General features: G+C 61.3%; 3 protein-coding genes across 8 annotated transcripts; 2 read left to right on the forward strand and 1 right to left on the reverse strand.

The window, feature by feature from the left end:
• Positions 1 to 661: 661 nt before the first annotated feature.
• LOC140681076 (REST corepressor 2-like) lies at positions 662 to 6,457 on the reverse strand. 2 transcript variants are annotated; one of them, XM_072920301.1, is made up of 12 exons: positions 5,697 to 6,457; positions 5,315 to 5,371; positions 5,125 to 5,205; positions 4,781 to 4,833; positions 3,974 to 4,135; positions 3,290 to 3,414; positions 2,764 to 2,833; positions 2,107 to 2,298; positions 1,939 to 2,016; positions 1,780 to 1,837; positions 1,511 to 1,698; positions 662 to 927 (listed from the first exon to the last, which is right to left on the reverse strand). In XM_072920301.1, exons 1-12 carry the CDS (start codon positions 6,283 to 6,285, stop codon positions 688 to 690), a joined length of 1,893 nt encoding a protein of 630 aa, XP_072776402.1. In that variant the 5' UTR covers positions 6,286 to 6,457; the 3' UTR covers positions 662 to 687. The 2 variants fall into 2 exon arrangements, with proteins under 2 accessions (XP_072776402.1, XP_072776401.1); XM_072920300.1 differs by having other exon boundaries at positions 1,511 to 1,837.
• Positions 6,458 to 6,873: 416 nt separating this feature from the next.
• Positions 6,874 to 12,745, forward strand: NAA40 (N-alpha-acetyltransferase 40, NatD catalytic subunit). Of its 4 annotated transcripts, XM_032745694.3 has the most exons (9): positions 6,874 to 7,030; positions 8,305 to 8,400; positions 8,487 to 8,539; positions 9,126 to 9,221; positions 9,563 to 9,721; positions 10,033 to 10,116; positions 11,070 to 11,147; positions 11,265 to 11,307; positions 12,259 to 12,745. In XM_032745694.3, the coding sequence occupies exons 1-9, from the start codon at positions 7,025 to 7,027 to the stop codon at positions 12,445 to 12,447; spliced, it is 804 nt and encodes a 267-aa protein (XP_032601585.2). In that variant the 5' UTR covers positions 6,874 to 7,024; the 3' UTR covers positions 12,448 to 12,745. The 4 variants fall into 4 exon arrangements, with proteins under 4 accessions (XP_032601585.2, XP_072776436.1, XP_072776435.1 ...); XM_072920335.1 differs by lacking the exon at positions 11,265 to 11,307; XM_072920334.1 differs by lacking the exon at positions 10,033 to 10,116.
• Positions 12,746 to 13,850: 1,105 nt separating this feature from the next.
• On the forward strand, positions 13,851 to 19,677 carry STX5 (syntaxin 5). Of its 2 annotated transcripts, none has more exons than XM_030260480.4 (11): positions 13,851 to 14,008; positions 14,142 to 14,336; positions 14,470 to 14,543; positions 15,016 to 15,071; positions 15,220 to 15,290; positions 15,374 to 15,490; positions 15,811 to 15,867; positions 16,593 to 16,668; positions 17,139 to 17,239; positions 17,335 to 17,456; positions 18,530 to 19,677. In XM_030260480.4, the coding sequence occupies exons 2-11, from the start codon at positions 14,160 to 14,162 to the stop codon at positions 18,687 to 18,689; spliced, it is 1,011 nt and encodes a 336-aa protein (XP_030116340.3). In that variant the 5' UTR covers positions 13,851 to 14,008; positions 14,142 to 14,159; the 3' UTR covers positions 18,690 to 19,677. The 2 variants fall into 2 exon arrangements, with proteins under 2 accessions (XP_030116340.3, XP_072776427.1); XM_072920326.1 differs by having other exon boundaries at positions 13,876 to 14,008; positions 14,147 to 14,336.
• The last annotated feature ends 50 nt before the right edge of the window (positions 19,678 to 19,727 follow it).

Here is a 19,727-nt window from a genome sequence, read left to right on the forward strand (position 1 = left end):
GGGTCCGGACCAGTGCTCCCAGTATGAACCAGTGCTCCCAGTCCGGACCAGTGCTCCCAGTCTGGATCGGTGCTCCCAGTACAGGACAGTGCTCCCAGTACAGGACAGTGCTCCCAGTATGAACCAGTGCTCCCAGTCTAGGCCAGTGCTCCCAGTCCAGACCAGTGCTCCCAGTACAGGCCAGTGCTCCCAGTCCGGACCAGTGCTCCCAGTATGAACCAGTGCTCCCAGTACAGGCCAGTGCTCCCAGTCCGGACCAGTGCTCCCAGTATGAACCAGTGCTCCCAGTCCAGACCAGTGCTCCCAGTCCAGGCCAGTGCTCCCAGTCTGGATCGGTGCTCCCAGTACAGGCCAGTGCTCCCAGTATGAACCAGTGCTCCCAGTCTGGACTAGTGCTCCCAGTACAGGCCAGTGCTCCCAGTCTGGACCAGTGCTCCCAGTACAGGCCAGTGCTCCCAGTCCGGACCAGTGCTCCCAGTACAGGCCAGTGCTCCCAGTACAGGCCAGTGCTCCCAGTCCGGACCAGTGCTCCCAGTACTCCCAGTGCTCCCAGTATGAACCAGTGCAAACCAGTGCTCCCAGTGCTCCCAGTGCCCCAGCACGCGCAGCCGCTGTAATAAAATACTTTTATTGCCAACGGGGACCCCCCCACCCCCCCCCCCGCTCCTCCGGCCCGGCAGGGGGCGCTCAGCGCGGGGGGGCGTGGCCAGCGGCGGGTGGGCGTGGCCTGGCGGCGGGGGCGTGGCCAGGGCGGAGCAGCGGGGGCGGGGCCCGGCCGGGCTGGAGGGGCGGGGGCGGCCGCGGGAGCGCGGGGGGCGGGGCCGGGGGCGGGGCCGGACGCAGCAGCGGGGGCGGGGCCGGGGGTCGCGAGGGGGGCGGGGCCGAGGAGGGGGGCGGAGTCGGGTGGGACACGCCCGTGATCTGCACCTGTGGAGAGAGGCGGGGCTGGAGTGGGCGGGGCTAAAGCTGGAGTGGGCGGGGCTGCGGCTGGGCGGGGCTGCGGCTGGAGTGGGTGGGACCAGGATTTGGGGTGGGGGCCTGGATGGGGATGGGGCCTGGGTTTGAGAAGAGGGGGTGGGGCTTAGGGAGGCAGGGCTGTGTCGTGGGTGGGGCGTGGCAATTGATTGATTGGGGTGTGATTGATTGATTGATTGATTGGGGTGTGATTGATGGATGGATGGATTGATTTGGGGAGGGGTCAATGGGGCGGATTGATTGATGGATTGATGGATTGATTGATGGATTGATTCATTGATTGATTGGGGGTCATTGATTGATTGGGGCGTGATTGATGGATGGATGGATTGATTTGGGGAGGGGTCATTGGAGTGGATTGATTGATGGATTGATTGATTGATTGATTGGGGTGGGTTCATTGTCTGGGCAGGGTGTGGGACTGCCTCTGATGTGCATCTGGGCCCAGTCCAGGATCAGGACTGGGCCCAGTCCACCCCCCCAGCCCAGGACTGGGACCAGTTGCCAGCTCAGCCCCACCCCAGCCCTTCCTCACCTCCTCCTCCTCTTCCTCGGGCTCGGGGCGGTCCCCGGGGGGCTCCCCCTGGCCCTGGCGCTCCTGCAGGAGCCGCTCGAGGCCGAGGCGGCGCCGGGGGCCCAGCACGAAGCTCCGAACCTGCGCCGCCGTTTTGTTGCCCAGCACGGCCGCCACCGCCGGGAAGTCGCGGCCGTAGCGGCGCAGGGCTGGGGACAGGGACACGGCGCTGAGGGACCCCGGGGCCGGCGGTGGCCGCGGCGGGTGGCCTGACGAGGGGGGACACTCACCCTGCACCACCAGCAGCTGCTCGTCCGTCGTCCAGCGCGAGCTGAACCTGCTGCTGCCCTGCGGGTGAGCGGAGAGGTGATTTCGGGGGGACACAGCTGGGAGCTGCCGGGACACCGTGGGGACACCGTGGGGACACCGTGGGGCACACGGGGACCCACCTCGGGCGGCCGCAGCCCCTCCAGGCCCCCGTCCAGCGCCTGCCTGAGGCCGCTGTTGATCTGCTTGATGCGCTGCACCTGCGGGGATCGAGGAGGGGGCTCACAGGGGTCCTGGGGGCGTCCCCGGGGGTGTCCCCGAGGTGTCCCCGAGGTGTCCCCGAGCCTCACCTGCCGTTTCAGGGCCACCAGCTGGCAGTCCAGCTGGCGCAGCGCCCGCGCGCCCAGGTCGGGGTTGGCCGTCACCTCGGCCACGTCCTCGCGGCTCAGGCGCATCCCGCGGGGGGGGCGGCGCCGCTGCCGCGCCGGGGGGTGGTGCCGGTACTGCGGCTCCTTGCGCGGCCCCGCCTTGGGGTAGCAGGGCTGGTAATTAGTTCAGTTTGTTAATTAGTTCCGTTACTTTAATCGGTTACTGCTGGGGAAACCCCCCCGAGCACCCCCCCGCCCCCACCTGGAGTTGGTACATCCCGCCCCGGCCGCTGCTCTCCCGCCCCCTCCCAGCAGGGGGCGCCACCCCCGCCCCATTTCTGGGGCTTTTCCCCCAATTTTTGGGGTCTCCCGACCCTCCACCACCTCCCCCTGTTGTTTCCAGGGGTTCCTCCCCATTCCCAAAGATTCCCCCAAATTTTGGGGGTCCCGCAGCCTCTTTAGAGCCCCCCCCTCACCCCAGCTCCTCCCTCCTGGAGGGATTCACTCCGTTTTTGGGGGTCTGGCTCCTTATTTGGGGGGATTGCCCCATTCCCTCCCTTTCCTGATCACCCCACCCTTGAGCCCACCCCCCAAATTTCACCCTGTGACCCCCCCCGAGCCCCCCTTGTGCCCCCCAACCTCTTTTTTGGGGTCCGGGGGCTCCACGTCCCCCTCGGGGCTGGGTCGGTGCTCGTCAGTCTCGTCGTTGCTGCGGGGCCAGAGGGGAGCCGGGATTTGGGGGGTTTTGGGGGTTTTTGGGGATTTTGGGGGGTTTGGGAGGTTTTGGGAGGTTTTTGGGAAAGTTTTTGGGGAGGTTTTGCTAAGGTTTTGGGGAGGTTTTTGGGGAGGTTTTGGGAAAGTTTTTAGGGAGATTTGTGAGGAGGTTTTTGGGGAGGTTTTGGGAAAGTTTTGGGAAAGTTTATGGGGAGATTTTGGGAAGGTTTTGGGGAGGCTTTGGGGCCATTTTTACAAAGGTTTTTGGAAGCTTTTGGGGAGGTTTTTGGGGAGATTTTGGGGCAGTTTTTAGGAAGGTTTTGGGGTGGTTTTTAGGAAGGTTTTGGGGTGGTTTTTAGGAAGGTTTTTGGGGCGGTTTTTAGGAGGTTTTTCAGAAGGTTTTTGGGAAGGTTTAGGGGGGCTCAGGGTGGGATTTTGGGGGGTCCCGTACCTGTCGTCGCGGTCCCGGCGGCCCAGCAGGCGCCGGGCCTGGCGGTCCATGACACTGGTGCGGGACCGCGTTTTCTTCCAGGAATAATAATATTTAACCAGGCTGGGGATGAGCTTGTCCGGGAGCTGGGGGGCACAGAGGGGGTTTGGGGGGGCACAGAGGGGTTTGGGGGGGCACAGAGGGGTTTTGGGGGGCACAGAGGGGTTTGGGGGGGCACAGAGGGGTTTTGGGGGGGCACAGAGGGGTTTTGGGGGGCACAGAGGGGTTTGGGGGGGCACAGAGGGGTTTGGGGGGGGCACAGAGGGGTTTGGGGGGCACAGAGGGGTTTGGGGGGCACAGAGGGGTTTGGGGGGGCACAGAGGGGTTTGGGGGGGCACAGAGGGGTTTGGGGGGCACAGAGGGGTTTGGGGAGGTTTTGGGGGGGTTTGGGGGGGCACAGAGGGGTTTGGGGGGGCACAGAGGGGGTTTGGGGGGGCACAGAGGGGGTTTGAGGAAGTGTTTGAAAAACCAAAAAAAATCCCAAAAAAACCCCAAAAACTCCTCAAAAAGCCCCGAAAAGCCCCAGAAAGGCGCCCGAAAAAATCCCAAAAAATGCCCCTAAAACTCCCATTGCTCTGAGGGTGGCACTGCCGCCCTGCACCCGCCCCCGGGGGTTTTTGGGGCGCGTTTTGGGGTGTCTCTGACCATCTGCTGGATGCGGGCGAAGCTCTTGCCGTGGAAGCTGAAGGCCTGTTCGAACAGCACTTTGTCCTCCACCGTCCACTCGTCCGGGAAGGGCGTGAAGTTGGCCAAGTCCGCCAGGGACTTCTCCACGTCGTGCTTGTGCCACAGCAGCATGCCCAGCGCCTGCCGGGCACGGCGGGCGGGTTTGGGGGGTCCCGGGGGGGCGGGGAGGGCATTTCAGGGTGTCCCAGTTGGGTCAGGAGGGGTTTGGGGGTGTCCTGAGGGGATCTGGGGGGGTCAGGAGGGGTTTGGGGGCACCCTATGGGGATCTGGGGGTGCCCTGAGGGGGTCAGGAGGAGTTGGGGGGAGTCCCAGGGGGATCAGGGGGGGTTTGGGGGTGTCCCAGTTGGGTCAGGAGGGGTTTGGGGGTGCTCCAGGGAAGGGCAAGAGGGGTTTGGGGGTGTCCTGAGGGGATCTGGGGGGGTCAGGAGGGGTTTGGGGGTGTCCTGAGGGGATCTGGGGGTGCTCTGAGGGGGTCAGGAGATATTGGGGGGGGTCCCAGGGGGATCAGGGGGGGTTTGGGGGTGCCTTGAGGGGGAAAAGAGGGGTTTGGGGGCACCCCATGGGGGTCAGGAGGGGTTTTGGGAACACCTCGGGGGTCTCAGGGAGGATTTGGGGGTCCCGGGGGGATTTGGGGGTCCCGGGGGGGGATTTGGGGGTCCCGGGGGGGGGATTTGGTGGTCCCGGGGGGGGGGGATTTGGGGGTCCCGGGGGGGGGAGATTTGGGGGTCCCGGGGGGGGGGATTTGGGGGTCCCGGGGGTCGCTACCTGCTCGATGTTGTAGCCGTGCTTGTCCTTGGCCATGGCGATGTACCTGTCCACTGGGGGGGTTTGGGGGTCAGGGGGGGGTTTGGGGGATCAGGTGGGATTTTGGGGGGGTCAGGGGGTGTTTGGGGGGTCGGGGGGGGGTTTTGGGGGATCAGGGAGAAGTTCGGGGGGCAAAAAGGGGGTGTGGGAGGGTGTGGGAAGGGGTCAAAGGGTTTTTGGGGGTTCTGGAGGAGTTGGGGATGAATGAAAGGGGCGATTTGGGGTGTCCCGGGGGGGCGCGGGGGGGGGCACACCGGACGCCCCCTCCCCTTTAGGACCCCCGTTTTTGGGGGCGGGGGGCTCACGTTTGGCGTCGGACACGCAGTGGTTGGGGGCCCACACCAACATCCCCTTCAGCTCCGCGTTGCTGTAGCGGGCGGGGCTCTCTGGGGGGGGGCACGGGGGTCACCGGGGGACCCCCAAACCCCCCCCGGGACCCCCGCGGGACCCCCGGGACCCCCGGGACCCCCGGGACCCCTCCCCACGGCTCCGTACCTGGTTTGCAGTCGGGAATCACCGCCTGGTAGTCGGCCCCCACCCGGATCATACTGTCTGCGGCGGGAGGGGCGCGGGGCTTTACCGGGGGGGGGGTCCGCACCGACCCCCGGACCCCCCTCAGCACCGGGGGGCCCGGCCGAGCCCCCCCCGGCGGGAACAAAGCGGCGGCCGCGCACACGCGGTTGGCCCGGGGACAATGGGGACAATGGGGACAATGGGGACGGGGCTTTGTTCGCCCCCAGCCCCAAAATGTCCCCGCGGGGGGGGCGCCCCCTCCCCAAATCCCCGCGGTGTTCCCGTTATTTTGGGGGGGTGGGCGCACCGGGGGATGTCCCGGGGGGCGTTTTTGGGGTTGATTATTTGGGGGGGGGTCGCTCACCGTGGCCGTGCTCGTCCTCGCTGGCCTCGTCCTCCGAGGGGGGGGGTCCCGCGGCGCCCCCGGCCCGGGAGCGGCTCCGGGACAGGATCGCCGGGGGCTTCTCCATCACCGCCGGCATCGCCACCGGAGCCACCGGAGCCCCACCGGAGCCCCCCGCCCAAACCCCCCCCAAACCGGGGGGTCCCGGGAGGGGCGTGGGAATTCGGGGCGGGCCCGGGGTGGGGGGGTCTGGAATTTGGGGGGGGTCCCGAGCCCGCCGAGCTCGCACAAAGCGCCGCCGCCGCCGCCGCCGGTGCCGAAGTAGTTCCAGCGGCCTCAGCACGGCCCCCCCGCCCCCCGTAGCCCTCCGCGCCACCGGGGGCACCGGGGGGGGATGTGGGGCAGGGATGTGGGGTCGTTCCGGGCTCTCCGGTACCGGTTTGACCCGTACTGAGCTCTCCGGTACCGGTTTGACCCATTTGGAGCTCTCCGGTACCGGTGTAACCCGTACCAAGCTCTCCGGTACCGGTTTAACCCGTACCAAGCTCTCCGGTACCGTTTTTAACCCGTTCCGGACCGTTCCGGACTCTCCGGTACCGGTTTGACCCATTTGGAGCTCTCCGGTACCGGTGTAACCCGTACTAAGCTCTCCGGTACCGGTTTGACCTTTTTGGAGCTCTCCGGTACGGGTTTTAACCTGTACTGAGCTGTCCGGTACCAGTGTAACCCGTACCAAGCTCTCCGGTACCGTTTTTTAACCCGTTCCGGACCGTTCCGGACTCTCCGGTACCGTTTTTAACCCGTTCCGGACTCTCCGGTATCGGTTTAACTCGTACCAAGCTCTCCGGTACCGGTGTAACCCGTTTGGAGCTCTCCGGTACCGGTGTAACCCGTACCAAACTCTCCGGTACCGTTTTTAACCCGTTCCGGACTCTCCGGTACCGGTTTAACCCGTACCAAGCTCTCCGGTACCGGTTTAACGCGTTCCGGACCGTTCCGGACTCTCCGGTACCGGTTTTGACCCCGCCCCCAATGAAGGCCCCGCCCCCTCAGCGCAATGGGCGTGGCCTCCTGCGTCCCCGCCCACTCTGCTCTCAGCCAATCAGCGCCGAGCCGCCTTCGCGCCCCGCGCCGCCGCCACGCGCCCGCTCCGCCCCGCCCATCCCGCACGCGCGGCGGCCCCGCCCCCTTCGCCCCGTCCCTTTCCCCCTCCGCGCCTGCGCATTGGCCGCCGGCCGCGGGCTCGCGCGCTCTGCGACCCCCCCCCTTATAAATAGCGCGCCCCCCGCGCGCGCCCCCTCAGAAGCTCCGCGCCCCCCGCCCCGTCCGCAGCCGTCGCCGCCGCCATCATGGGGGTGAGCGGAGCCGCGCAGCGCTCGGGGGGGCTCGGCCTGAGGGGAAGTTGTGCAGGGGTGGGGCCTGCGAGGCGCCGCTGAGCGGATTTGGGGCCGCCTGAGCGGGTGGAGGTCGGCGCGAGGGAATTTGGGGTCGTCTCGGAGGGTTGGAGGTCGCCGCGAGGCCTTCCGGGGGTTCTGTGACCGCGTTTGGGACCCTCTCAGAAGATGGGGAGGCTCTTTGGGATAGTACAGCGCTCCTACGGCGGGATTTGGGGACTGGGGGCTCCTATGTGGAGATTTGGGACTTTCCGTGAGGTTCTGGGGTTGTTTGAGGTCAAGCTCTTGGGAAGATGCTTGTGCCTCTGCCAGGGGTCTGGATGCTGCTGGGAAGAAATTGGGACTTTTTGGGCTCTCGGAGGCTCTTGAGGCTTTTGTGAGGGTTTTAGAAGCTTTCGTGAGCATTTGAGGTTCCCACGGCAAAATGCGGGATTTTCTGAGGGGATTTGGGGCTCCCTGAGGGGAATTGGGGCTGTTTTGGGAGGATTTGGGGCTGGGCTTCCCCAGACTCCTCCCGTGATGTCCCATCCAACCACCTGCTGCAAAATTCCCGTGTTTTCCCCCCAGAATGGCCCTAAAGTGGAGATTTTAGCATCCATATCCTGGCCAGCAGCAGGTGCTGGCTGCTCCAACCCCCAAAACACTTTTAATTCCCCCACACCCAGTGACAGATGAGTTTTTGAGGGACATTTACCCTGTCCCCCTCCCCACCCTGCTGCTTTTCTTGTCACATCTTTCTTTTGGGTGCACTTCGCCTGATTTTGGTGACTCTGAAGCTCAGCAATCTCTTTAACCGGAGCTTAGGGGGGATCCCAGCAGGATCCCTCATTTTGGGTGAAATCACCCGCATTTTTTGTGCCAATTTCCTCAGATTTGGGGAAAGCCACTCCAAAGGAACAATTTTACGCGACTGCTGCTCGCTGCCACCTCCTTGTCCCACCTAAAACCCCCGAGATTTTGGGGCAAAACCCCTTCAAACTGCATCACCCCAGCAGCAACAACACCCCCACAGAGACTAAAAACTCAACGCTGATTTTCTCCCTAAACCACGTTTTTCTCTGAGATTTTGGGACACCCCTCTCTCCTCACCTGCAGCTCCACGCTGATGACTTTTGGCGTTCGTTAATGACTTTGGGGCAGAACTTTTGGGCTCGCTGGCGGGCAGAGCGTCCCGCCGGTGGGGATGGCCGGGCTTTGGTGCCAATTCCCAGGGTTTTGGTGCGTTTTTACCCCAGAGGAAGTCGAGCAAAGCCAAGGAGAAGAAGCAGCGGCGGCTGGAGGAGCGCGCGGCCATGGCCGCTGTCTGCGCCAAGGTCGAGGCCGCCAACAAAGTGAGTGTGGCGAGCAGAACCGGGGAGGAAAGGGCCGGAATCGGTGCCAGCCCCGCTGCCCTCGGCCGCTCTCTGCTCTCTTCCAGCTCCAAGATCCCCTCGAGGCCTTCCCGGTGTTCAAAAAGTACGACAGGAACGGGTGAGTGCCGGCGCTCCTGGTGTCCCAGAGGCTGTTCCTGGTGTCCCCGAGGCTGATCCCGGTGTCCCCAGCATGTTCCCGGTGTCCCCAAGTCTGATCCCGGTGTCCTCAATGTGTTCCCAGTGTGTTCCCGGTGTCCCCAGAATGTTCCCGGTGTCCCCAAGGCTGATCCCGGTGTCCCCAGCATGTTCCCGGTGTCCCCAAGGCTGATCCTGGTGTCCTCAATGTGTTCCCAGTGTGTTCCTGGTGTCCCCGAGGCTGATCCCGGTGTCCCCAGAATGTTCCCGGTGTCCTCGAGGCTGATCCCGGTGTCCCCAGAGTGTTCTCAATGACCCCAAGCCTGATCCCAGTGTCCCCAGAATGTCCCTGGTGTCCCCGAGGCTGATCTCGGTGTTCCCGGTGTGTTCTTGGTGTCCCTGAGGCTGATCCCAGAGCGTCCCCAGAGTGTTGCTGGTGTCCCCAGAGCCATTCCCAGTGCCTCTGGCACATCCCCAATGTCCCCAAGCCCCTCCCAGGGTCCCCCTCGTGTCCCCGAGCCCCTTCGCCGTGTCCCCACGGTGTCCCCGTGTGTCCCATGTGTCCCCAGGCTGAACGTGTCCATCGAGTGCCGCCGCGTGTCCGGCCTGGAGCCGTCCACCCTGGACTGGGCCTTCGAGCTGACCAAGGCCAACATGCAGACGCTGTGAGTGGCACCGATGGATTTTCCTGCTCCAAAATCGCCAGCACTGGAATTTTCCTCCCAACCCCTGCAATCTTCCTTGTTGCCTGTTATTTTGATTTCCCACCTCAGTTCTTGCTGTGATTTACTCCAAATCCTTGGGGTTTTTTCCCCCAAATCCCCAGGGCTTTCTCCCCCAAATCACCAGTTTTTTTTCCCCCAAATCCCTGGGTTTGTTACTCAACGTCCCCTGGCAAAAACCTCTGGTTTCCTCACCCCAAACCCCATTTCCTCACCCCAAACCCCCATTTTTTGCCCCCAAACCCCGTTTCCCACCCCCCACGCCCCGTTTCTCCCGTGCCCAGCTACGAGCAGAGCGAGTGGGGCTGGAAGGAGCGGGAGAAGCGGGAGGAGCTGCGGGATGAGCGCGCCTGGTACCTGCTGGCCCGGGAGCCCGGCCACGGCCCCGTCGCCTTCTCCCACTTCCGCTTCGACGTCGAGTGCGGCGACGAGGTCCTGTACTGGTGAGGGGGGCTCGGATTTGGGGCTGGTCCCGGGGGTTTTGGGGTGTCCTGTACTGGTGAGGAGGGCTCGGATTTGGGGCTGGTCCCGGGGGTTTTGGGGTGTCCTGTACTGGTGAGGGGGGCTCGGCTGTGAGGTCACCCCACAGTGGCTCTGGGGCCTTCCCGGGCTCTCAAAGGGTTTTGGGGTGTCCGTCCCAGGGTCTCAGGGGGGTTTTTGGGGTTTCTGTTCCCCGGGTCTCAAGGGGTTTTGGGGTGTCCGTCCCAGGATCTCAGGGGGGTTTTTGGGGTGTTTTGGGGTGTCCCTCCTGCAGCTACGAGGTGCAGCTGGAGAGCCGGGTGAGGAGGAGGGGGCTGGGCAAGTTCCTGCTGCAGATCCTGCAGCTGGTGGCCAACAGGTCAGAGGGGTCTGGGGGAGATCTGGGGGGTTTGGGGGGGATATGGGGGGGTTTAGGGGGGAATGGAGGGGATTTGGGATCAATCCATGGGGTTTGGGGGGAATATGTGAGGGTTTGGGGGGATTTGGGGGGGAAACTGGGGTGTTTGGGAGGAATATGGGAGGGTTTGGGGAGATGGGGGGGTTTGGGGGCAGAACCAGGGGGAGTTTGGGTGAAATGGGGCAGTTTGGGGGGGAACTGGGGGTCTTTTGGGGTGAAACCGGGGCAGTCTGGGGGTAAAAGCAGCAGAGGTTTTGGGGTAAAACTGGGGCAGTCTGGGGGTAAAAGCAGCACAGGTTTTGGGGTAAAACTGGGGCAGTTTTTGGGATGCCATTGGGCTGGTTTTTTGAGGTGAAACCGGGGCAATTTGGAGCCGAAGCAGGGCAGTTTTTGGGGTTCCACTGGGGCGGTTTTGGGGGTTCTACCTGGCCGGTTTTTGGGATGAAACTGGGGCAGTTTTTGGGGTGAAACCAGGGCAGTTTGGAGCCCAACTGGGGCAATTTTTGGGGTTCCACTGGGTCGGTTTTTGGGGTTCCCCCGGGCCGGTTTTTGGGGTGAAACCAGGGCAGTTTGGAGCTGAGGCAGGGCGGTGTGTGGGGTTCCACTGGGTCGGTTTTTGGGGTGAAACCAGGGCAGTTTGGAGCTGAGGCAGGGCGGTGTGTGGGGTTCCCCCGGGCCGGTTTTTGGGGTGAAACCAGGGCAGTTTGGAGCTGAGGCAGGGCGGTGTGTGGGGTTCCACTGGGCCGGTTTTTGGGGTGAAACCAGGGCAGTTTGGAGCTGAGGCAGGGCAGTGTGTGGGGTTCCCCCGGGCCGGTTTTTGGGGTGAAAGCAGGGCAGTTTGGAGCTGAGGCAGGGCGGTGTTTGGGGTTCCCCCGGGCCGGTTTTTGGGGTGACCCGGCGCCCCGTGCCCGCAGCACGCAGATGAAGAAGGTGATGCTGACGGTGTTCAAGCACAACCACGGCGCGCTGCAGTTCTTCCGCGAGGCGCTGCAGTGAGTGCGGGGACACCGGGGGGACACCGGGGGGACAATGGGGACACCGGGGGGACGGTGGCACCGGGAGGGGACACCGGGGACAGCTGTGACAGCTGTGGCACCCTGTCGTTGCAGTGACCGGGCGCCGCGGGCAGGCGGGGCAGGGGCACAGACAGAGGTGGGTGCTCGGGACCCAAATTCGGGGCTTTCGAAGGCGATTCTGGGGAAAATTTCCCTTTTTTTTGGTCATTTTCCTCTTTGCTGCCAGTTTTTTGTGGGGTTTTAGACTCTTTTAGACCCTTAAAAAACCCTTTTTTGGGTTTTTTAACCCGTTTACAGTTGTTTTTTTCAGCTGTTTGAAACTAATTTTCCAAAGTTTTTTCCCTTTTTCCTTTTATTTTTTTATACCAAGGCTTCTATCCTTTCCCATATTTATTTTAAACCTATATTTATAGGTTATATATTAATTTTTTGGGTTGTTTTGGTCCTTTTCTGGGGGAATTTTAAGCTCATTTTATGTTTTCTTTCCCTAGTTTTAGAGAAATAATTTTAACTCTCTGTTAGATTTTTAAACACATTTTTGGGGGTTTTGCTCCTTTCCTGAGGATTTTACAAACCCTGTTTTCAAGGTTTTAATCCCTTTTCCGAGTTTTTTTTCCCCTGATTTGTTTTAACCTTTTTTAACCCACTTTTCCACGCATTTTCCCTTTTCCCCACCACTTTCCACAACCTTTTTTCTGCTTCCTGTAACCCAAATCTGGCATTTTTAGCCCCAAATTTCCTGAGACATTTTACATTTCTCTTTATTCTTTTTTTTCCATTTTTTGCCTGTTTTCCACCCATTTTCCCAGGCTTTCAACCCCCTTTTCCCCAGGCTGTTTCCCCCCTTCCCCAGATGGTTTTTAACCCTTTCTCCTCTGATTTTTGGGGGTTTTTACCCTTTTTTGGGTGCTGCTCCCCCCCCACCGCAGCCTTTCCCCTCCCACTGCCAGCATGGGGGGTGATGTGGGGGGCGTCAGGGTGACAAGGAGGGGGTCAGGGGGCGTTTTTAGGGGTCAGGAGGGATTTTGGGGGGTCAGGGGGGTTGGGGGGGTGGCTGTGACCCCGTGTCCCCGCCGTGTCCCCCCAGGTTCGAGGTGGACGCCACCTCCCCCAGCGTGTCCGGCTGCTGCGGGGACGATTCCTCCTACGAGATCCTGAGCCGCAGCACCAGATTCGGGGACCCCCACCCCGGGGGGGGCCCCTGCGCCGGCTGCTGCCACTGAGCCCCCCCAAAAACAGCCCCGGCCCGGCCTGGCGGGACCCCCGGGGCGGGTGACAAAAACGCCCCTTTTCCCCCCTTTGCCGGCAGCGCGGCTTTGGGGGGGAAAAGGGGATTTTTGTGCTAGATACTTTATTTTATTTTATTTTATTTTATTTTATTTTATTTTATTTTATTTTATTTTATTTTATTTTATTTTATTTTATTTTAATTTTGTTTTTATTTTGTTTTATTTTTCTTTCTATTTTTATTTTATTTCTATCTCTATTTTATTTTTTTTCCTTTTTTTTTTTTTCCGGCCGTTTTATTTGTACGGGACAAATAAATAAATAAATAAATAAAAAAGAAACTTTAATCGCGGCTCCTGCGTTGGGGGCGTGGCCGTGCACAGGGAGGCGGGGCTATGCTAATAAGCAGCGCGGCGATGAATAAATTATGCTAATGAGGAGGCACGGCCATAGAGGCGCCGTTAGCAGTGCGTGGCGGAATTGACGTCAGAGCGCGCCGCCGCCATGCTGCCGCCCGCCGCCCTCCTCGCCCGCTCCGTCCTGCGTCCCGCGGCCCGACCGGGCCCGGGTCCGCGCGGGCTCCGCTCCGGGCCCGCGCTGAGCCCCGTCAGCACCGCGGTAAGCGCGGGGGGGCGCGGGCCGCGGGGTGACCTTGGGCGGGGGGCGGTGACCGGTGACCGGCGCGGCTCTAACGGCGCTGTCCCCGCAGGACACCGTGCTGGGCCTGGCTGCCGTGTTCGTCTCGATCTTCGGGCCCGCAGCCTGGGTGCTGGCCCACATCCAGGACTACCGCAAACGCGAGGAGTGAGGCGGGCCCGCCGCACACCGGGACCAGCCGCTCCGGGAGCCCCGCGAGCACCGGGACCAGCGCCGGGACCGGCGGGAGGCGCCGCCGCCGCCCATGGGACCCTCCCCGCTACCCCCGCCCCAATAAAGGAACCGCGGATTCCGCTTGAGCCGCTCTGTGTCCGTCCCGCCGTACCGGAACCGGGCTCTGACGTCACCGGTGGCGTCACCGGGAACGGCGCCGTTCGGGGGGGCCTGGGGGGGAGGCTTGTTGCTAGGGGCGGAGCCTGTTGCTAGGGGCAAAACAATACCACCAATCTGATCACGGCGGAGCTCGTTGCTAGGGGCGGGGCCTGTTGCTAGGGGCAGAGCAATACCACCAATCAGATCGCGGCGGAGCTCGTTGCTAGGGGCGGGGCCTGTTGCTGGGGCAGATCAATACCACCAATCAGATTGGGGCGGGGCCAAGGCTGGGGTGGAGCCCCGCCCCTCCCCGTGTCCCCGGCGCGGGGCCGGTTCCGGGCCCGCGGCCTCGATTCCCGCTCCGGTTTTGAGCGGCGGGGCCTCATTTGCATACCATTACCGGGGGCGGGGCCGCCCCTTTCCCGCCATTCCCCACTGGCGGCAGGCGTTGCTGTGGGCGGGGCCCGTTGCTATGGGCGTTACTTCCTTAGCCCCGCCCGTACCGGGGCGTGGCCTCTCCCCGTTCTTTTCCGGAAGTACCGGGGAGTTCTGTTCCGGTGCCGGCGGCACTTCCGGCGGAACGGACGTGGCAGTGACGTCAGCGCGGCCGGAGCCTCCCGGTGGCGGCGGCCGAGCCCGCGGTGAGGGGGGAGGGGCGGCACCGGGACCCCCTCGGTCGCTCCGGGGTCTCCCGGGCCGGGGCGGTCCCGGTTCGCGGGAGGCTCCCGGTGTGTCCCGTTCCCACCCCGGTAACCGGTGCCGCCGGTGTTCCAGAGCAGGCGATGAGCCCCGATGCAGGCGCGCCGCCGGCTCGGGCCTAGGCAGCGCGAACCGGGCGCGCCCCCGGGACCCCCCCGGTCGGCGGCGGCGCCGCCCCCCCCCCCGGAGCCCCCGCCCGCTGACGTCATGTCGTGTCGCGACAGGACCCAGGAGTTCCTCTTCGCCTGCCAATCGCTGCAGGGCCGCCAGGTGACCCCGGCAGCCCCAAATCCCCCTGGGAGTTACCGGGGGGGGGGCTCCCCAAATCCCCTCCCCCGCTTTTCCCGTCCCCCCCAGCCCGGGGGTCCCCCCTGAGCCCCGTTTTTCCCCGTTTCCCCCCCAGGACCGGGGGCTCCCGGCGGGCAGGGCCGGGCCCGGGCCGGGGCGGCCGCGCAGCGAGTTCAGCCTGATGGCAAAGTGAGGAGGGGGCTGGGGGGGGCAGGGAACCCGGGAATTGGGGGTCGGGATCCCTGGGAATTGTGGTGGGGGTCCCCAGGAATTTGGGGTCGGGATCCCTGGGAATTGGGGGTTGGAATCCCCAGGAATTGGGGGTAGGGGTCCCCAGGTGTGGGTGGTCAGGATCAGCAGGAATTGGGGTGGGGGTGTCCAGGAATTGGGGATCAGGATCACCGGGAATTGAGGTGGGGGGTCCTGAGAATTGGGGGTTGGAATCCCCAGGAATTGGGGCGGGGGTCTCCAGGAACTGGGGGTGGGGGTCCCCAGGTAGGGTGGGACGGGATCAGCAGGAATTGGGGTGGCGTTCTCCAAGAATTTGGGGTCAGGATCTCTGGGAATTGGGGTGGGGGTCCCCAGATGTGGATGGGGGTCCCAAAGGAATTGGGGTGGGGGTCTGAAGACCCCCCCAATCCCTGCCCCCTCCTCCCCGCAGGCGCATCGGGAAGGACCTGAGCAACACCTTCGCCAAGCTGGAGAAGCTGACCCTGCGTGAGTGGGGGGCTTGGGGGGTCCTGGGGGTCTTTGGGGGGCTTGGGGGATTCTGTGGGGATTTGGGGGATTCTGGGGGGCTTTGGGGTGTCCTGGGGGGGGTTGGGGGTCTGTGGGGGTCTCCGTGACCCCCCTGACCCCCCCGCAGTGGCCAAGCGCAAGTCGCTGTTCGACGACAAATCGGTGGAGATCGAGGAGCTGACCTACATCATCAAACAGGTGTGGGGGGGGGGGGTTTGGGGGGGTTTTTGGGGGTCCGGGGGCCGGTTTTGGGATCCCCCTGACCCCGGTGTGCCCCCCAGGACATGGGCAGCCTGAACACACAGATCGCGGCGCTGCAGGAGCTGCTGCGGGCGCGGCGCGGCCCCGGCGGGCGGCACCTGCAGAGCCACTCCAGCGGCGTCCTGCTGTCCCTGCAGGTGGGCTGGGGACTTTGGGGGGCCTTGGGGGGGTTTTGTGTTTTTTGGGGGGGGTTGGGAGGTTTTGGGGTTTTTTTTTTTGGGTTTTTTTTGGGTTTTGTAGGGGTTTTTTGGGGGGGGTTTAGGGAGTTTGGAGAGTTTGGGGTGTGTTTTTTGGGGGGGTTGGGATTTTTTTGGGGGGTTCTTGGAGGTTTTTGAGGGGTTTAGGGGATTTTGGGGTTGGTTTGGGTTTTTTTTGGGGCAGTTTTGGGGTTTGGGGGGCTTTTGGGGGTTCAGGGACCCCCCACTGACCCCCCCCCCCCCACCTGTCCCCCCCTCAGTCCAAACTGGCCTCAATGTCCAACGACTTCAAATCGGTGCTGGAGGTGCGGACGGAGGTGAGCGGGGGCTGCTGCTGCTTTTTATTTTTCTTCCTTTGTCTTGTTCCTCTTTTTTCTTTTCCCTCTTTTTTCTTTTCTCTCCTTTTTGTTTTTTTTTTTTCTTTTTCCTCTTTATTATTTTTTCTTTTTTTTCCTCCTTTCTCATTTTTCTTTTCCCTCTTTTTTCTTATTCTTCATCTTTTCCCTCTTTTTTCTTTTTCCTTTTTTTCTTTACCCTGTTTTTCTCTTTTTTCTCTTTTATCTTCTTCTTTTTTTTTCTTTTCCCTCTTTTTTATTTTTTCTCCTTGCTCTCCCCCTTCCTCTTTTCACATTTTTACCTTTTTGGTTTTTGCTCATTTCTCGTTTTTTTCTTGTTCTTGTCACAATTTTTTATCCCTTTCCTGCTTTTTTGTTCTCCTACTTTTTCCTTTTCCCTCACTTTTCCTTTTTTTATTTTTCTGCTGCTTTCTCCCTTCTATTTCTCCTCTTTCTCCAATTCTGTTCTTCTCCTTATTCCACATTTCCCCCTCTTCTCCCCATTTTCCCTCCCTTTTCCCCCATTTTCTTTCCATTTTCTCCCCATTTTCCCTCCCTTTTCTCCCTGTTTTCTCTCTTTTTTCCCCATTTCCCCTCCCTTTTCTCCCCATTTTTCCCCATTTTCCCCTCATTTTCTCTCCCTTTTTCCCCATTTCCCCCCCATTTTCTCTCTCTTTTTTCCCCATTTTTCCCTGGTTTTGCCCCAGAACCTGAAGCAGCAGCGCAGCCGTCGGGAACATTTCTCCCGCGCCCCCGTCTCCGCCCTGGCCGCCAACAACCTTGGTGAGCTGGGAATTCCTGGGAATTCTGGGGGGGGAAGGGAATTTTGGGGGGGGTCTGGGTGGGAAATGGGAATTTTGTGGAATTTTGTGGGAATTTGGGTGATAAAAGGGGAATTCTGGGTGGGAGATGGGATTTTTGTGGAATTTAAAGATAATTCTGGGTGATAAAAGTGGAATTCTGGGTGGGAAATGGGAATTTTGTGGAATTCTGGGTGGGAAATGAGTATTTAGAGGGAATTCCAGGTGATAAAAGCGGAATTCCGGGTGGGAAATGGGAATTTTTTTTGGTATTCAGAGAGAATTTGGGTGGTAAAAGCAGAATTCTGGGTGGGAGATGGGAATTTTTGCGGAATTCTGTGGGAATTCTGGGTGGGAGATGGGATTTTTATGGAATTCAGGGTGGGAGATGGGAATTTTACGGAGTTCAGAGAGAATTTGGGTGATAAAATCAGATTTTGGGCTCCTCCCCAGGCAGCCCGGCCGTGCTCCAGCCAGAGCCGCAGCGCCCGGGGGCCGTGGCCATCGAGATGGACGGCAGGACGAGCCAGCAGCTGCAGCTGCTGGATGAGCAGGTTTGGATCCCCAGGAAAACCCCAGGAGAAGGGATTTTGGGGGGATTTGGGGGATCTGGGGTTGGGGCAGCCCCACAGCCTGGCCCTGCCCGCAGGACTCGTACATCCAGAGCCGCGCTGACACCATGCACAACATCGAGTCCACCATCGTGGAGCTGGGCTCCATCTTCCAGCAGCTCGCACACATGGTCAAGGAGCAGGAGGAGACCATCCAGAGGTGAAAAATCCCCCAAATTCCTTCCCTGAACCCCCAAATTTCCTTCTTTGACTCCTCCAAATTCCCCTCCCTGAGTTCCCCCAAATTCCCTTCCCTGAACCCCCAAAACTCCTTCCCTGAACCCCCAAATTCCCCTCCCTGAACCCCCAAAACTCCTTCCCTGAACCCCCAAATTCATCTCCTTGAATCCTCCAAACTCCCCTCCCTGAACCCCCAAATTCCCCTCCCTGAACCCCCAAATTCCCTTCCCTGAACCCCCAAAACTCCTTCCCTGAATCCCCAAATTCCCTTCCCTGAACCCCCAAAACTCCTTCCCTGAATCCCCAAATTCATCTCCTTGAAGCCTCCAAATTCCCCTCCCTGAACCCCCAAATTCATCTTCCTGAGCCCCCAAATTTCCCTCTTTGACTCCTCCAAATTTCCCTCCCTAACTCTTCCAAATTCCCCTGAGTCCCCAAATTTCCCTCCCTGAGCCCCCAAATTCCCTTTCTGAGTTCCCCAAATTTCCCTCTCTCCCCGACTCCTCCAATTTCTCCCATTCCCCCCCCATTTTCCCCAATTTTTCTGTCATTTTCCCCCCATTTCCTCCAAATTTCTGTCATTTTCTCCCTATTCCCCCCTAATTTCCCCTCATTTTCCTGTAATTTTTTTCCCCAATTTTCCCCCATTTCACCCCATTTGCTCCAATTTTTCTGTAATTTTCCCCCATTTCTCCCCCAATTTCCTTGTCATTTTTCCCACCATTTTTCTGTCATTTTCCCCCAATTTTCTGTCATTTCCTCCTCATTTCCCTCAATTTTTTTGTCATTTTCCCCCATATTCCCCCAATTTCCCTGTGATTATTCCCTCAATTTCCCTGCGATTTTCCCCCATTTTTCTTGTCATTTTCCCCCCAATTTCCCTGTAATTTCCCCCCTATATTCCCCCAATTTCCCTGTGATTTTCCCCCGATATTCCCCCAATTTCCCTGTGATTTTCCCCCCAATTTCCCTGTGATTTTCCCTGTGATTTTCCCCCCATTTCCCTGTACTTTTCCCCCCAATTTCCCCCAAATGTTGCCCCTGACCTGCCAGGATCGACTCGAGCGTGGAGGACGCGCAGCTGAACGTGGAGGCCGCTCACGGAGAAATCCTCAAATATTTCCAGTCGGTCTCTGCCAACCGCTGGCTGCTGCTCAAGATCTTCCTCCTGCTCCTCCTCTTCTTCATCGTCTTCGTCGTCTTCCTGGCCTGAACCCGCGGCTTTTCCCCCCAAAATCCCGCTCGGACTCGGCCCCGCAGGGCTGCACACGGACATGGGGCTGGGGGACCCCAAAACCCCCTGGGATCCCCCCCAAAAAACCCCCTGGGACGCCCCCAGGATCCCCCAAAAACCCCCCCGGGACCCCCAAAACTCCCTGGGATTCCCAAAACCCCCCTGGGACCCCCCCCAGGACCCCCTGAACCCTCCCAGGACCTCCAAGACTCCCCCAGGACCCCCAAAACCCCCCTGAGTCCCCCCCAAATCCCCCTGGGATCCCCCAAAATCCCCCCTGGACCCCCAAAGCCCCCCAGGACCCCCCTTTCCTCTCCCAGGTGGGGGTTGGGGATCCTGGCACTGCTCTGGGACCCCTCCCCAAGGACCACAAGATCCCCAAAAAGGGACTGGGGACCCCCACAGGGCCCGGGACCCCCAAAAAGGGGCTGAGGAGGCCCACGGAGCCCGGGAGCCCCAGAAAGGGGTTTGGGGGGACCCCGGGAGATCCAGGGGGGATCTCTGAGGGGGCTGCAGGACCCCCAAGGGATGGAAGCTGTGAGACCCCCGGGGTTAGGGGGGTCTGTGAACCCCACGGACCCCCCAGTTGGGGGGTGCAGGACCCCCATTGGAGCCCCGGGACCCCAAAAGTGGTTGGGGGGGGTGGAGCTCCTCACAAATCTGGGGGGGGGGCTGTGGTGGGACCCCCTCGGGTCAAAGCCTTGGGACCCCATGGGAGCGCTTGGGGTCCCTCTGGGGGGGCTGCAGACCCCCAAAAGGGGCCCGGGGAGCCCATTAAATTACGGGGGTGGGGGGGGGCTGGGGGGTGCTGCAGAACCCCCGTCGGAACAGGAGCCCCCCCCCACACACCCGGTAGAGCCTTGGGACCGCCAGGGAGGGGTCTGGGGGCTGCCCCGGACTCCGCGGGGAGCCTTTGGGGCGGCTGCAGCCCCCCCCGAGCCCCCCAATAAACCCTGGCCCCCCAAAATTCCTCCTGGTGGTTTTTTCCTCCCGGTTCGGGATTCGAACCCGCGGCCC

Source organism: Taeniopygia guttata, chromosome 31 (genome assembly GCF_048771995.1).
Source record: "Taeniopygia guttata chromosome 31, bTaeGut7.mat, whole genome shotgun sequence".
Taxonomy (NCBI): Eukaryota; Metazoa; Chordata; class Aves; order Passeriformes; family Estrildidae; genus Taeniopygia; species Taeniopygia guttata.

Excerpts from the sequence above, each read along its gene's own strand:
- NAA40 (XM_032745694.3), top strand. Across the intron at positions 8,401-8,486 it reads AGGTCGAGGCCGCCAACAAA|CTCCAAGATCCCCTCGAGGC; the intron begins GTGAGTGTGGCG and ends GCTCTCTTCCAG. Across the intron at positions 9,722-10,032 it reads GGCGACGAGGTCCTGTACTG|CTACGAGGTGCAGCTGGAGA; the intron begins GTGAGGGGGGCT and ends TCCCTCCTGCAG.
- STX5 (XM_030260480.4), top strand. The coding sequence starts at position 14,160 with ATGCAGGCGCGCCGCCGGCTCGGGCCTAGGCAGCGCGAACCGGGCGCG. Across the intron at positions 15,072-15,219 it reads GCTGGAGAAGCTGACCCTGC|TGGCCAAGCGCAAGTCGCTG; the intron begins GTGAGTGGGGGG and ends ACCCCCCCGCAG. Across the intron at positions 15,291-15,373 it reads TGACCTACATCATCAAACAG|GACATGGGCAGCCTGAACAC; the intron begins GTGTGGGGGGGG and ends TGTGCCCCCCAG.
- LOC140681076 (XM_072920300.1), bottom strand. The coding sequence starts at position 6,285 with ATGGGTCAAACCGGTACCGGAGAGTCCGGAACGGTCCGGAACGGGTTA. Across the intron at positions 1,838-1,938 it reads AGGGGCTGCGGCCGCCCGAG|GGCAGCAGCAGGTTCAGCTC; the intron begins GTGGGTCCCCGT and ends GCTCACCCGCAG. Across the intron at positions 928-1,510 it reads CCGAGGAAGAGGAGGAGGAG|GTGCAGATCACGGGCGTGTC; the intron begins GTGAGGAAGGGC and ends CTCTCTCCACAG.